Source organism: Tursiops truncatus, chromosome 9, assembly GCF_011762595.2.
Source record: "Tursiops truncatus isolate mTurTru1 chromosome 9, mTurTru1.mat.Y, whole genome shotgun sequence".
Classification (NCBI taxonomy): Eukaryota; Metazoa; Chordata; class Mammalia; order Artiodactyla; family Delphinidae; genus Tursiops; species Tursiops truncatus.
In genome coordinates, this window is record NC_047042.1 from 100,601,855 (window position 1) to 100,618,416 (window position 16,562).

The 16,562-nt window shown below is 38.2% G+C and overlaps 1 protein-coding gene across 3 annotated transcripts in view; it reads right to left on the minus strand.

The window, feature by feature from the left end:
- Positions 1-16,562, minus strand: part of XRCC2 (X-ray repair cross complementing 2) — a 164,938-nt gene that overhangs the window by 136,533 nt on the left and 11,843 nt on the right. For 2 of the 3 annotated variants that reach the window (XM_019930301.3, XM_073810121.1), the window contains exons 2-3: positions 16,244-16,325; positions 6,298-7,829 (exon numbers count right to left, since the gene is read on the minus strand). In XM_019930301.3, coding sequence (XP_019785860.1) covers positions 7,108-7,829; positions 16,244-16,325 — 804 coding nt within the window. In that variant the 3' untranslated portion in view covers positions 6,298-7,107. Of the gene's footprint in view, positions 1-212; positions 4,471-6,297; positions 7,830-16,243; positions 16,326-16,562 lie in introns of those variants that run through there. The other variant, XM_073810120.1, reaches the window with a different exon arrangement.

Here is a 16,562-nt window from a genome sequence, read left to right on the forward strand (position 1 = left end):
GTTACACAACACAGTGATTTGATATTTCTATACATTTCAAAATGATCACCATGATAGGTTTAGTTACCACCCGTCACCAAAGATATTACATAATTATTGACTGTATCCCCCACACTGCACATTTCATACCTGTGACTCATTTATTTTGCAACTGGAAGTATGTACCTCTTAACCTCCCTCACCTATTTCTCTCATCCCCCTAACCCTCTCCCCTCTGGTGACCACCTGTTTGTTCCCTGTATCTATGACTGTTTCTGTTTGTTCATTTGTTTTTTTAGATTCCAGATATGAGTGAAATGATACAGTATTTGTCTTTGTCCCACTTATTTTACTTAACATAATAACCTCTAGGTCCATTCATGTTGTTACAAATGGCAAGATTTCAGGTTTTTTTTTAAAAATAAAGTTATTTAATTTTGGCTGCATTGGGTCTTTGTTGCTGCGCGTGGGCTTTTCTCTAGTTGCAGCGAGTGGGGGCTACTATTCGTTGCGGTGCTCAGGCTTCTCACTGCGCTGGCTTCTCTTGTTGCGGAGCACAGGCTCTAGGTGCGTGGGTTTCAGTAGTTGTGGCACACGGGCTCAGTAGTTGTGGGTCGCGGGCTCTAGAGTGCAGGCTCAGTAGTTGTGGCGCACGGGCTTAGCTGCTCCGCGGCAGGTGGGATCTTCCCAGACCAGGGCTCAAACCTGTGTCCCGTGCATTGGGAGGCAGATTCTTAACCACTGTGTCACCAGGGAAATCCAAGATTTCATTTGTTTTATGAGTAATATTCCATTTTGTGTGTGTGTGTGTGTGTGTGTGTGTGTGTGTACATTCCACATCTTCTTTATCCATTCATCTACTGATGGGCACTTAAGGTTGCTTCCGTATCATGGCTACTGTAAATAATGCAGCAATGAACATGGGGTGCATCTATCTTTTCTAATTAGTGTTTTCATTTTCTTCAGGAGTGGAAATGCTGGATCATATGGTAGCTCTATTTTTAATTTTTTGAGGAATCTCCATACTGTTCTCCATAGTGGCTGCACCAATTTACATTCCCACCAGCAGTGCACTAGGGTTCCCCTTTCTGCACACCCTCACCAACATTTGTTATTCAATGTCTTTTTATAACAGCCATTTTGACAGGTGTGAGGTGGCATCTCACTGTGGTTTTGATTTGGATTTCCCTGATAATTAGTGAGGTTGAGCATCTTTTCCTGTTGGCCATCTGTATGTCTTCTTTGGATGAATGTCTATTTAGATCCTCTGTCCATTTTTTAATTGGGTTGGTTTTTTGATGTTGTATGAGATCTTTGTATATTTTGGATATTAACCCCTCATCAGATATATCATTTGCAAATATCTTCTTCCATTCAGTAGGTGGCCTTTCTGTTTTGTTGACAGTTTCCTTCACTGTGCAAAAGCTTTTTAATTTGATGTAGCACCATATGTTTATTCTTGCTTTTGTTTCCCTTGCCTGAGATGATATAACCAAAAAAAATATTACTAAGGCCACTGTGAAAGAGCATCCTGTCTGTTTTCTTCTAGAAGTTTTAGGAGTCTTACATTTAAGTCTTTAATCCATTTTGAATTTACCTTTGTGCATGCTGAAGAGAAAGTAGTCCAGTTTGAATTCTTTAGCATATAGCTATCCAGTTTTCCCAATACCATTTATTGAAGAGTCTGTCTTTTCCCCATTGTATATTCTTGCCTCCTCTGTATTGGCTTTATTGATCCCTTATTACGTTTTTCCCATTTTATTTATCTCTGCTTTTGTTATTACATTTCTTTTATTTGGGGAAGGGGATTTAATTTACTATTCATTTTCTTCTTTAAGGAAATGCTTATTTAGCTCCTTTTTTAGCCTTTCATCTGATCTAACAAAAGGGTTTAAGGCTATAAATTTCCCCCTAAGTATTGTTTTAACAATACTCCTCATATTTGATATAAATTTCATTAGTGAATTAAATATTTTATATTGTGATATCTCCAATCTATTTTATTTTGAAGTTTATTCCTTGCTTTTGAAATATATGCAGATTCTCTATGATCTTTTCGTTACTGATTTCTGGTGTAATTGTATCAGCACTGGAGAACTTACTCTGTGATTTCAATCCTTTGAATTTTGTTGACACAGCTTTATGGCCCACTACATGGTCCCTAAAAAGTGTTATAAGCATGCTGAAAGATAATGTATTCTGCACTTGATGAGTGGTGTGGTGTTTGTGGATCATCCTGTCTGATTTTGTTTTGTTTACTGTTTACCAATTACTCGGGTGTTAAAATCTCCAAACATAATTCTCAATGTCTCTATTCCCCTTGTATGTCTGTATTATCCTGGTGAATTGAAAGTTTTATCAACTCCACTTTTTCTTTACCTCTAGTAAAGATACCTTCTATCCTTACCTTAGTATCTTTTGTCTGGTATTACTGTACATATACCAGCCTTCTCTTAGTTCGCATTTAATGGAGGATTTTTGTCCATTCCTTTAATGTGAAAAATTATAACCTTTTTTTTCTATTCTTGAGTGGTTATTCTAGAAACCACAAGACGCAATCTCTTTATCAGTGTCTAACGTTGATAGCTTTCCTTCTCCCAGACAATGTAAGGACCTTAGAACACCCACTCCATTTACCCGACTCCTGACTCACTGCGTTCCTCCCATGTATTCTTAGTCTGCATGAGTTGTGGATGTGTTGATATATACATTCATGTCTGTGGGGGCGGGGGTGGTCATTTCTTTCTGCAGTTTCTCACCCATAGAGACCTGTCTTTTTGTGTGTCGTAATACCTGAGATTGTATTTTGGACACTGCATTTAAGAATTCACTTTTAAAAATAACTTGAGGCCTATGAATGATATTGTCATCCTCCAGAGAGGATCTGTTTTGGTAGCGACATATTCTGCTATTACTGGAAGTCCCCCTAAATGACTGTGGGGAGAGTTCAAATTACTGATTCAAGTCTTGTAATGATTACAGTATTTTTCAGGGACTTTTTTTGAGATTGTTTTGATGTGTCCACTGCCTCAGTTTTCAGATTTACTGATACCGGTTGTTACTGATATAAAGTCTCCGCTCTATTTACAGTCATGCCTTCCTGTTCGCTCTGAAAACTGTTTGAGCCCTTGCTCTTGGCAGTCATTTGACTTTGTTGCTTCTCTCGTGTCTTCTATTTCAGTAATTTCTACTCAGTTTTTCTCCTGTGTCCTTTGTGTTTATTCTTTTTCTAACAATTTGTATGTTAGTATTTTCTAATTGTGAATATGATTTCTTATGTGACCTATTGATTATTTAGAAATTTAAACTTTTTTCTAAATTTGGAAACTTTCTAGTTATCCTTTTTGTTGTCGACTTCTGACAAGTGCATTATAATGAAGAAAAATGATCTCCATGATACTGACTCTCTGAAATTTGATGTCTTCTCATAGCACATGATCAGTTTTCATAAATTTTCCTTTTGTGTTCAAGATATGCATTCTCATTTTGTCTGCAGAGTTCTACATACGTTTATTACATCAAGTTTGAGCTTGTGCTTAGATTCTCTCTCTTTAACTGATTTTTTAACTGCTTGGTCTCCCAGGTATATTAAAATGTCTACCATGATGGTGACTGTCAATTTCTCCTTGTAGTCTCTAAATTTTTGCTTTATATTTTTGAAGTTATCTTACAAAGGACATGTAAACTAAACCTTAAGTTTAGTTTACATGTTAAGACAGAAAATATTACCACAGTTAAAGTCTATTTATACGCTCCAGGAGCTTCCTTTGATACTTTTCCGGTCTTTTTAATCTTTAGGCTCTCAACATTTCTGTATCTCGGTTTTAGATGTATTTCCTTAAAAAGCATGTAGCAGATTGTTAAAACTCTAGCCTAATTACCCAAGATTTTTCACAGAAGAGTTCAACACATTTATAAGTGGATTTATCTCTACCGCATTATTTAGTGCTCATTTGTCCTATCCACTTTTGCTGTGTTGGTTCATTTTTTCTTTTTCTCGTTTCCCTTTTGCCTCAACATATACTACTGGAGCATATATTAATTTGTTTCTTTTAGAAGCAGCTCTTCAAATTGTCAAGTTAATACTTAAGTCTAAACTTGGTCTATATCTTTACTCTCCTTCAGAATAATACAAGCTATTTAGATTGATATAATTTCAATTACCTACCTTCTATGTACTAGGCTTATAGGCAATGGGATGCCTAGAATTGCTACTTTATATCGTTTCTTCCTCCCATAAATTGGATGTGGTTTTACACCATCAATATTTCTTTAGATTTCTCCAAGTGCTTACTATTCTCTCTACTCACTATTACTTCTTACATTTCAGGCTTTGGGATCATATTCTTCCTCTTTGAAGTCCATCTTTCAGAAGTTCCTTTAGTGAGGCAATTTTGGTGGTAAATTCTCAGTTTCTGTTCATCTGAAAATGTCTGTTTCATCCTCATTCTTAGATAATCCATACAGAAGAGTAGTCTGCATCAAAGTTTTCTGGAATGATATTAATAATCCAGCATTTGAGAGCTGAAAGCTGACAACTTTATACAATGGAAGTGATAAGGTGAGCACTGTCTTGACTTTCTGTAGCATTTATCAGATGAACATCTGAAACATCTTTCATATGCATGTTTTAAATGGTCTCCCTGAGAAGTGCACCTATAAGAAATGTATTTTATGATCCCCCCTTTTAAACAAGTAAATGGGATAACTATCCTAGGATCCGTAGTCCTCACTCCGGTTATTCCTCTGGTCCCATCCAGCATCCCCATTATCCGCCACCTGTGGCTCAGGATGTGCCGCTTCTACCCCTTTAAGGTTGGTTCTTTTTACAAGTATTAATTTTTCTACAGTGTTCAAGAAATCCCATTGGTATAACTTTTAGTTTAAAAGACTTCTTTATTAGCCAGGATTAATTCCTTCCAACATGTTAGATAACAAATCTTTTTAAGATAACTAAGTCTTTGGTCTGACACATTAATACATAATTGATAATTTAAGTTAATATAAAAGTTCATTATTTTTTAATCATGTTCCTGAAGAATAAGTTATAAATCTGTGAATAACAGCCCATTAAATTAGCACTTCATTGATACAGAGGAGAAATGGAAACTCCTATCATAGCCAAGGCCAGAATTCTGCTAAGAGTCGCTAGGTTTTTCATAAACACGTGTAACACACACCCAGAGGTTGACAGGGAAGGTAGCAGAATTTTCACATCTCAACAGCTAAAAGGAGAAGTCCTCTTAATTACAGCAAGAGATTGTCACTCTTACTGATCACACACTCTTATGGGGGAAAAATAAGCATATTCCCTCAACATACAAATATTTATAAATTACTTATGTGTAACATGTATTGCATGTAATAACATACAGAAAAACATAAGCTGAAAAAGGATGAACTATGGATAAAATATGTAAATATTTAAAAGTATATTAATGGCAAGAGAACATCTATTGATGGCACACAGGTAAGCGGGTATGAATGACAGTAATGTGATCCAATGTAATTTAACTTGACAGCCAATTAGAATGCCATCATTTTAAATTCCATAATGTGGCTAAAGAGCAAATACTGAGCCTAGAGGGGCTGTTAGTCTGACGCCTGCCGACAGTTTGGTTCCCCCTCAACCCACAACAAAAGTAGTTCCTAGACAAGGATTTGCTCATTAGGGAGACAATCCCAGGAGCCCCATGAGAGTGGGGAAGTGAGAGGGAAGGATGGGAGGCAATAAACAGTGAGTTAATGGACAGATTATTGCTGTACGTGACTGGGAATCAGTCCTACCAGGGCCACCCTGAGAAATGCGTCGTTGTCCTCACTGAGGGGTGAGGAAGCAGGTGCATTCATCTACCGAATCCTGACCCTCACTGCTTAAGGACTGCCAGGTTTGGGCCCCATGCAGCAGGCTCTGGCGTCCAGAGACACCTTCAGAAGTCTTTGGGTTTGGGGAACTGCAGGTAAGCTCCAGGAGCTCCAGGTATGGACAGCAGATGCTACATCTGCTGTGCCTGCATTATGAAGATGATCCTTTAAGCCCTTATAAAGAATCTTCGTTAGATAAGTGAACGTACAGTTATTTTAACTAAATAGGTTACATATAAATGAACATACCTGTGAGAACACCACTGTCAATTCTTTCCACTTTTCCCACAGGATACCTCAAATATACATGTGACATAAGGCAATCTGATATATAGGTTGAGTGAGTGCCAGGGTCAATCTGAATATCAAATATTGATATAATTTAATCTTTTCTTAGATTAAAATATATAAATCAAAGTTCTAAAATTTTCTTCCTCTTCCACAATACACTACCTTGTGTGCCCCTGGAGGTGCATGCTCCCCTTTCTGGTCATTACTGGGCCAAAGTATATACAGCCTTGTCCAGCTCTCAGCTGGAAACATTTCAATTCATTTCAGAGTATGTCTGAAGTATTCTAAATGGGTAAGAAAACACAAGTAACATACAGTTACTATATAGTTTTAGCATTTATCTATCACTTAACAAGAAAGATGAAAATTTCAATATTCACAGAACTCCTTGAATGGGTATCTTATTTCCCTGTGTTTTAAAAATTATACAGAAGCTCAAGCATAATGCAGCTCCATCTTTGAATTCAGTAAAACAGATCAAAGTGCTCTGACTTTCCATCGTCTTTGGTGTGAAAGGCAGATTGGGTAGGCGCCTTGTTTTCATCCTCTTTACAGAAATAACAGCTCTACAGAAACATTTTCCAAATTTACAGCTTCTTAAAGGAGTTACATATGAAAAATCAGAAATGCATTTCAACTTTCCTAAACAAGTATTTAACTGAATTCCAGAAATGTGACACAAAGTTAGAATATTCCACTTTATTTGGACTGAAATGTATATCTTATTTACTTAGTCTTAAAACAACTTAATATAGCTTAATTGTTATTATCACTTTGAATAATCTTCAACAACCTAGGGAAGAAGAGTCTAAGGTTCTACTGTACTAGTTTAAGAAATCCATTCTGTATAGAAACACGGTTATGTTAAGTTCCCTTAGAGTTTAAGAACTTTAGAATCAAACCCTTTTGGCCTATTAAAGATGTATTAAAATTTGCATAATATCCTACAAAAAGACTATCTTATGATACATATCAACAAAACTCAACACCACTTTCTCCAATAATAAAAAAATGCTTTTTTAAGTTGTTACTTTTTAAATGACGTGAAACTAAAGAAAACTGGTTGCTCGTTTTGGAATCATCTTGTTTGGAGAAAAAGATTCTGTGCTTTACCACTTGTTGCCACGCCTTACACAGATAGGGTCTATAGTCTACATCCACATCACTCTGGCGATTAAAGGCACAAGAAGGCCCTTCTGCTGAGCTTGAGGTTTTCTGCATTATACTTTGTGTTGTTGCAAAAAGAGCCAACCGATACTCATTTACCAGCTTCTCTAAGAGTTGGGAACATTTCTTCAGAGTGGACTCCTGTAAGTGAACACTTTCTCCTCCATTGACACGGTCTATCCAATAAAAAGCTGACAGGCTATCTAAAATCAAAAGGCAGAGGGAGGGGTGGCTACAGAACATGGTTTCTAGCGAGTACAGTGTGAGGAGTAACTGGGTGCTACTGCTGCAGTGCACCAAAAAAAACCTCCCAAGGCAGTATTTGATTATTTCTTCAGAACTTTCGGATAGTCTGTGCTCAAGAATTGTAACAAGCCGAAGTATATCAAAGTGGTAATCTGTGTCAATAAACAAGACTTCTACTTCCAGTCCGCCTTCCGATTTTGGAAGTATACATCGTGCTGTTAAATGATAAAGCATTTCTGTTTTTCCTGTTCCTTCTGGGCCATGAAATTCAAGAATATCACCTGTGTAAAATTTAAAAATGTCAGTCAAAATGCAGCAGCATTTGATAGCCTACAATAATGACAGCCTACAAAATGAAAAGTGTGCAAAAATGTTTAAAAAGACATTTACTGAAATTTTTTCCTTTTGAAAGAAAATCTAAATCCATTTGCCAAAACGGATTTGTATAAGCAAATACAAATAAATAAGGAAATAAAAAGTAAATCACTAAATTTCACCTCTGAGAAAGGTGTTGGCTATTAATTAGCACAAAGAAAATTTGAAAAACAAAATGACATGGTTGAAATGGGCCTAAGGGAATCTCCTGGTGAGGGGGCCACATACACTCACACTTAAATTGGTGACATTACAGCACTAAGAATGAAGTGCCACAGGTCTAGGGTCTTTAAAAGCTACTGACTACTGCACACACCATTTCTGGTAGTTAGTTATCCCATATCCAGTTTCTCATTTTTCCTTAAGTATAAAACCCCAGTTTGGGGGGAAAGCAATGTGCCCAGCTTAAAAACGATTCTTCTCAGTTTTCCTTGCAACGAGAGGCCAGCAGGCAGCACAGCTGTAGCCAATGAGACACAGGTGGATGTCTGTTGGGGTTTCCAAGTTGTGCTGTCCTCACACAGGCGCCACTTCTGTCTGCTCTGCCGCTCCCTCCTCTGAGATGACAGCGAAGATGACAGGTATACACTGAGGAGGGCAGACCCTAAAGAGGGTGGGGCAGGAAGACAGGAGGCACCCAGGACGTGGATGACAATAAGGAACCTCGCACACCAGCCTGCCTCCATACCTGCGCGAGAAAAATAAGCCACTTGGCTGGACTTCTGCTACGTGCAAGTGAAACAGTCCCTAACTAGGGCTTCTCAAAATTGCTGGCATTATGGGTGGAACAGTTCTTGATGGTACAGTTTCACACATGCAAGGCAGTAAGGACCCACAGCTTTCAGGCCCTAAGGGCCAACTGCATCCCTCAGGTGAAAACACCCCTGCACGTTTCCAAACTGCCTTCAGTTACCCTTTGCTATATGAGTATCGCTTGATACTGTCTTGCTGAAATGACATCTGCACTGTGAATTATTTTCCTAGCATTATAAATCAAAGTCAACTACTCTAAACTTTGAGGACCCCAAATCTCTTTCTATATAGTTTCCAATAACTCTCTTTCATTGAGGACAGCACAGATAAAATAAAACACCTGGGGAAACTGTCCAGCCTCCAGAGCTTTTCAAAATCCACTCTAAACAGTGGCCTTCCAATTCTTGTTTGCTTGACATTTAATTAGTTTTTTAAAGATTTATTTATTATTTATTTATTTATTTTAGGTTGCATGGGGTCTTAGTTGTGGCATGCGGGCTCTTCGTTGTGGCGCATGGGCTTTTCTCTAGTTGTGGCGTGTGGGTTTTCTCTTCTCTAGTTGTGGCGCACAGGCTCCAGGGCATGTGGGCTCTGTAGCTGTGGCACGTGGGCTTAGTTGTCCCGCGGCATGTGGGATCTTAGTTCCCCGACCAGGGATCAAACCCGCGTCCCCTGCATTGGAAGGCGGATTCTGTACCACTGGACCACCAGGGAAGTCCCTGTTTGCCACTTAATTTATGGCTGAACTACATAATTGGAAACACTATGTTAAAAATGCAGATTATTAGGCCCTAAACAAACTACAAGTCGATCTGAGAATCCAGTTACTTTATTTCCTGCTATTCCTAACAAACCATTGTATGTTGGAACATTCACAAATAATGTGTAAGAAACCTAGCAATCTGTCACCATACCATATTTAAGGTAGTATAAAACTTCAGCCAATTTCCACTATAATCTTATATACAATCTGCAATTCAAAATTTTAATTAAAGACTCCCCCAAACCCCTGCCCCCAAGATTCCAGTCTCAAGGAGTAAAACTATTTTTATATTAACAATTGTTCATGGATGCCCTTATTAAAAGTTAACACAGTGACTAAAACTATATTCAATCCAGATGTTCCAGTTACTCTCTCCTACTATATAACTGATGAGCTAAGTGGAAATCCTCCCTGCCCCCAAATAAAAATCTTTTACCGCCCTCTATTATAGAAAGAGAATAAGCTATACGCACTAGATGAAGAAACATTAACACCGAACCAATATTAATGATAGTGAAGGAAAGCTGAAAACACAGCTTAGCAAGATTAACCTGAAAGTGATTTGGAGGACACAGAGGACCACGCAGAAACACGACGCAGAGACCGACAAGCAGGCCACACGCAAGCACCTTCTCTCCTTTCCCCAGGAAAGGCGGCCTAAGAGGCTGAGAAGGAGTAACCAACCTTTTTATATCGCTTTCCAAATGAAAAGGGACGGCTGCGTATCTCGCTGGATCCTACTAACAACACTCTGAGGTGGGAAGAGCAAACTGTATCATCTTCTGTCATCACACTTAACATGCTATATCATTTTTGATGATTTGCTTGACTGATTCTATTTCTTGTTCACTACTTTAAGGTGGGGACTTGAATACACTATCCCCAGCACAAAGTACGGTATCTTTTGAATGCATTTCATCAGGTTACTTTCTTCTTAAGAATTTCTTAGAAGAAATCTAAATAATGAAAACGTAAGTTCTCATTTGGTGAAGAAAGTCAATTTTGGAACACGGCATTTTGAAAGGGAGCAGGTGTGGTAGGGAGCTACAGGTGGGGATGTGGGCTTTGGTTAGCAGAGTCGGCAGGTGTGAAGGCCAGCTGCCCTGGGCCCGAGTGTGCTGACACTTCATTTCTATCAAGTCTTCAGCCTCCTTCACTTAGAAGGTAAGGGTTAAACCTAAGGTAGTGATTTAAAAGCTCTCAGAGACAGGCTTGGAAGTGCTGTGTAAAAAAAAACACATAAGCGGAGCAGAGATTTTTTTTTTTTTCTTTTTTTTGCGGTACGCGGCCTCTCACTGTTGTGGCCTCTCCCGTTGTGGAGCACAGGCTCCGGACGCGCAGGCTCAGCGGCCATGGCTCACGGGCCCAGCCGCTCCGCGGCATGCGGGATCCCCCCGGACCGGGGCACGAACCCGTGTCCCCTGCATCAGCAGGCGGACTCTCAACCACTGCGCCACCAGGGAAGCCCAGCAGAGATTTTTAATTCACATAATCATGTAAATATCCTAACAAGGATTTAGCTTTCAAAAAAAAAAATTTAGCTTTCAAAATGGTAAGTTAAGATGTATCTCTAGGTGTCACAAATAAATATACCCTACAGCCACTACGATTTGAGATTCCCAACAGTAATAAGAGGCTGGATATGGCAATCTAGGAATAAGTTACACAGAAGTAGAGAACAGAAAACTCTTTGGGGGGTGGGAGTGAACCTAAAACTAAGATAGAGGGCCAAAACTCAATTCTTTGGATAGATCCACAGTTAGAGAAGTCAGCATAAAGACAGATAAAACAGAAATTTAGTAGAAATAGTACTAAATAATACTAAATGCAGCAGAAAAGTCCTAAAAATAAAGAAATGGCAGGGGAGGGTAGGAAACCGACCTCTAAACTGGCCCTGGATAGTGACTGCAGAGCAGTAAACGTGTAGCCTGCAAAAGCACATTAATGTAAACAGTTTATGAACCAAACCTTAGAAACTCAGATACTCAGAAGATAGGCTGAGGGACTTCCCCGGCGGTCCAGTGGTTAAGAGTCCACCTTCCAATGAAGGGGACACGGGTTCAATCCCTGGTCGGGGAACTAAGATCCCACATGCCGCGGGGCAACTAAGCCCGCGCCCTTTAGAGCCTGTGTGCTGTAACTACGGAGCCCGTGTGCCACTAGAGAGAAGCCTGCGCGCCAAAACAAAGAGCCTGCACGCTGCAATGAAACACCCCCGTCCTGAAACTAAGACCCAACACAGCCAAAAACGAATAAATAAATATTTTTTTAAAGTCTATTATTAAAAAAAAAAGAAGTCAATAAGCTGAAAAGGCAGCACAGGGAGCAGTCACTGCCTCTAGAGTAAGAGCAAGGAGAGAAATCAGAGTGGGGGAAGGTAGGGACACATCAGGGACTAGAAAAGAACACAATGGTTTAGGCTCATTTAAAAAGTAAAAAATTCAGTAGCAGTTCCATGTGGCTGGAGAGTCAAATGAAGATAAATTAAGCTAAGAGAAATGTAACATATTCTGAAGTAAAAGAGGAGGGACTCCACAGAGAGCTAGAAATACTTGATATTGGTCAGAGGGTAACTGAGATATCTCTGGATATTTTCTGGATTCTTAGAACAGGGGAAAAAATGAAAAGTTTGCCAAGTATTTTCTTGGAGAGAGGGGTGGTGCTCGTGAACATTTTTCATCATAACACAAAAGAGAAAGGCTTTCCTACATGGTTTAACAAGGCTTTCTAAATCCATGTGTTAACGAAGGACTAGCTGGTGTGGTGTAAATATGGACTCCTTAGAGCCTTGGTTCAGCACAAGTTAAACTGAGGCAAAGTTTAAGGCTGGCTAAGAGATTATTAGGTAGATAGAAACCCTCCTATCCTTTTACAGATTACTAGCAAAGTGGGGGAAAAGGTCATTTATAACAACTGGGTAAGTAAAATCTGCAAAGTTGGAAATTACACATGAATACTATCATTAACTTCTTGAACTAGATTCCCTGCAAATATGTTTAATGATGAATTGAAATCAATTTCACCGATTTTTATAAACATTTACTATCTAATCATAAGATCAAAAATAATATTCAGGGACCTCCCTGGTGGCACAGTGGTTAAGAATCTCCCTGCCAATGCAGGGGACACGGGTTTGATCCCTGGTCCCAGAAGACCCCACATGCTGCAGAGCAACTAAGCCTGTGAGCTACAACTACTGAGCCTGTGCTCTAGAGCCCTCGAGCCACAACTACTGAGCCCTTGCGCCGCAACTACTGAAGCCCACATACTTAGAGCCTGTGCTCCGCAACAAGAGAAGCCACCGCATAAGAAGCCCGTGCACTGCAACGAAGAGTAGATCCCACTCGCTGCAACTAGAGAAAGCCCACTTGACAGCAACGAAGACCCAATGCAGCCAAAAAAGTAATAATAATATTCAAACATTATGTTCTGTAGAGGAGACACGGTCCTTTTAACTGCATCTGAATCACTATCTCGTAAGTTTCTGTGAGCTGTTAAAAAAATCTCACCCTAGTCCAGGCAAACTACTGCATATTACAACTGGTAGTTAAAGGAAACAATCCCCCCAAAAAACCCCAAAAACTCACCTCTACAGTTTGACATTAGACAAATTAAACTAAATCAGAAAATCTGGATGGTTTGGCCTTGATAGTTACTCTCACAAATAGAATGAGTAAGGGGTTTGGGTAACAGATTGTCGGAGTAAGTTCACGAATTTAAAGAGCCTTCAAAATAAGTAAAAGAAAGAAAAGCCAAAAAAATACACTATCTAGGTACCAACCTACTAATTGTATAACAAATATGTTGAATTTGTAGAGTACAATCATTATAGTACTGAAGAGGTAATGAGTCTGTATATGGTACTGAATAAGTACTATCCCAAAAAAGTATTAAAAATATGTTTTACAACAGCATTAGAGACCCCTGTAACAGCTAAATCGCTTACAGCTTCAACTTGAGCTTCCCTATAACAGTTTCTGATAAACTGCTGTTGTTGATAAATTACTCTTATAATCCCAGTCTTATGTATGCTGTTGCTCCCATGAATATTCATCTAACCAGTTCTTTTTTTCCATCTAACCAGTTTTATAGCTCTAAGAGCTATCATAGTTTTAAGTAAACTTTTTTGTTAGTGACTGAACATAATGGTGTTTTTAAAGTTTCTATAAATGTAATATTCAAATGTATAAGCTGTGCTTCAAACCTATTTTTTTTTTGTTTTCATTTTATTTATTTTTGGCTGCACTGGGTCTTCATTGCGGTGCGCAAGCTTCTCATTGCGGTGGCTTCTCTTTGTTGGGGAGCACAGGCTCTAGGCTCACAGGCTTCAGTAGTTGTGGCACGTGGGCTCAGTAGTTGTGGCTCTCGGGCTCTAGAGCACAGGCTCGGTAGTTGTGGCACACGGGCTTAGTTGCTCTATGGCATGTGGGATCTTCCCGGACCAGGGTTTGAACCCGTGTCCCCTGCATTGGCAGGAGGATTCTTAACCACTGCGCCACCAAGGAAGTCCTTGAACCTATGTTTTAATGTCAGTTTCGTAAGGTTCAACTTAATAATATCCTTTCTGATAGAATAAAAAGAGTTCAATCTTTTGTCTAACATGTTTGATCAAAATTTGTCATTTATTATTGATAGTTTAGAAATTTTTTTTAACTAACAGATATGCTCTATAGGAAATACTAAAAGGAGTCCTTCAGGCTGCATGAAAGGACAGCAGTAGACAGTAACAAATCCAAATGAGTTAATGAAGAACATAGGACTACATAGGTAAATACAAAAGCCAGTATAAGTGTTTTATAGTTTTAATTATTTTTTCATCTGATTTAAGATTATTAAATTATTAAATAATTATTAAATTATTTTTATATTTTTAATTATTTTTAATTATTTTTTCATCTGATTTAAGAAACAACTGCATTAAGTAATTTTAATGATTTTAACTAAGCAAAATTTTAAGTGTGTTTAAGGGCATACCGTATATAAATATGTAATTTAAAACAGCACAAAGGAAGGGGACAGGAATGGAGCTATACAGTAGCAAAGTTTTTTATAAAATATTGAAATTAAGATGGTATTTAATCCAAACCAGATTGTCATAAATTAAGATGGTAATTATAATCCTCAGGGCAATCACGAGGTAAATAACTCAAAGAAAAAAAAAAGTAAAAATAATGACAAGGAATTAAAATGCTACACTAGAAAATATCTATTTAACACAAAAGAAGACAGTAAAGGATGAATAGAGAAACGAAAGACGTAAGACACATATAAAACAGATAGCAAAACGGCAGTCATAAACCCTATCTTAACTAATAATAGTAATAAATGGATTAAACTGTCCAGACAAAAGGCAGATTGACAAAATGGAATAAAAAAACATGATCCAACTATAGGTTGTTTACAATGGGCGCACTTTACACCTCATGTCACAAGGCTGATAGTAACCAAACAGTAACCAAAAGAGAGCTGAAGTGGCTAGCCTATTATCAGACAAAGTATACTTTAAGACAAAAATTGTTATTAGAGTCAAAGAAGGACATTTTGTTTTTTTATTGTGGTAAAAGATGCTTAATACCATTAGCCGTCAGCGAAGTGTAAATCAAAACCACAATGAGGTATCACTTCATACTCACTAGGAAGGCTATAATCAAAAAGACAGACAGTAACATGTTTGCAGGAAGTGGGGAAATTGGAACCATTATACACTTCACTGGAACCACTGGAACCATTATACACTTCACTGATAGTGGCAAGTAAAATGTGGCAATTCCCAAGCAGCTACTTTGGAAAACAGTCTGGCAATTTTGCCAAAGGTTAAACACAGAGTTACCATACAACCTAGCAGTCCCTCTCAGAGGTATTATCCAAGGAAGCTGAAAACATTTCTCCACAGAAAAACTCGTACACAAAATGATCATAGCAGCATTAGTCATAACAACCAAAAAGTAGAAACAACCCAAATGTACACACCAACTGATGAATGGGTACAACAGAATATTATTATTCAATAAAAAGGAATGAACTACTGATGCATGCTACAATATGACAAATCTTGAAAATATTAAGCAAAGTGGAAAGAGTCAGTGACAAAACACCACATACTGTATGATTCCAATTACATGAAATGTCCAGAAAAGGCAAATCTATCGAGGCAGAAAGTAGATTAGTGGTTGCCTAGAGCTAAGGGATGTGAAAGGAAATGGGTAGTGACTAGTAATAGGCAACGGTTTCTTTTTGGGGTGAAGAAAATGTTCTAGAATTGATGGTGCCGACAGATGCCTAAGTGTGCAAACTGTACACTTAAATGGGTGAACTGTATCTCCTTGAGGCTGTTATATTAAAAAAGAAGAAAACCACCTAAGCACACTACCTTCTTTCTAGTTCTCCCTAGTGTAGAGGGGCCAGTAAAACAAATGGGTATTATTCTCCCTATCGCAAAAATATTAACAGAGCTACCAAGTACCGAAGGACTTTCCCGTGATTCTCAAACTTGTAAAGAATAAAAATAAATAACAAAACTCCCATTAAATACTGTGCTGGGATAAAAGAGGTTTTCATACTGAAGACTTAACTGCAAATAAACCAAACCCCATCTCATCTGACACAGATAATGAAGGCTTAAAAGTGTCTCATTAAAAAAAAAAAAAGTGTCTCATCATCATCTTTCTCAGTTAATTTCACAGTGTAACCTATATAGGCTGTTGCTAGAAGTGTGTGTATGTATATGAACATACGTGGGGGAAAAACTTGTTTTATAAAACTTAATTTATGACACTATATTTTGGCTTGAGATTGTGTTTTTACCATGCACAGGTGAATCTTCATCAGCAAACAGATGTGGTTCTATTTCTTTCAAGGAACTTCTACCTTCCAGTCGGGCAAGGAGCTTGCGAAAGGGAAAAAAAAGAGAAGGAAAACTCATTGTTTAAAAATATAAAATCCTAGAAATCGACATTTATTCAATTTTCCAAAAGTCTGTAAGAGATTTTTCATCATTTTGAGGATCTGAAGGAAATTATGAAATAGAAAATACAGTTTAGGAGAAAAGTTGTGTTCATTTATTCAGAAAATACTTTATTTTTTGTTAATGTACCATATACAGTTGGTATAAAATGAGTCCCTG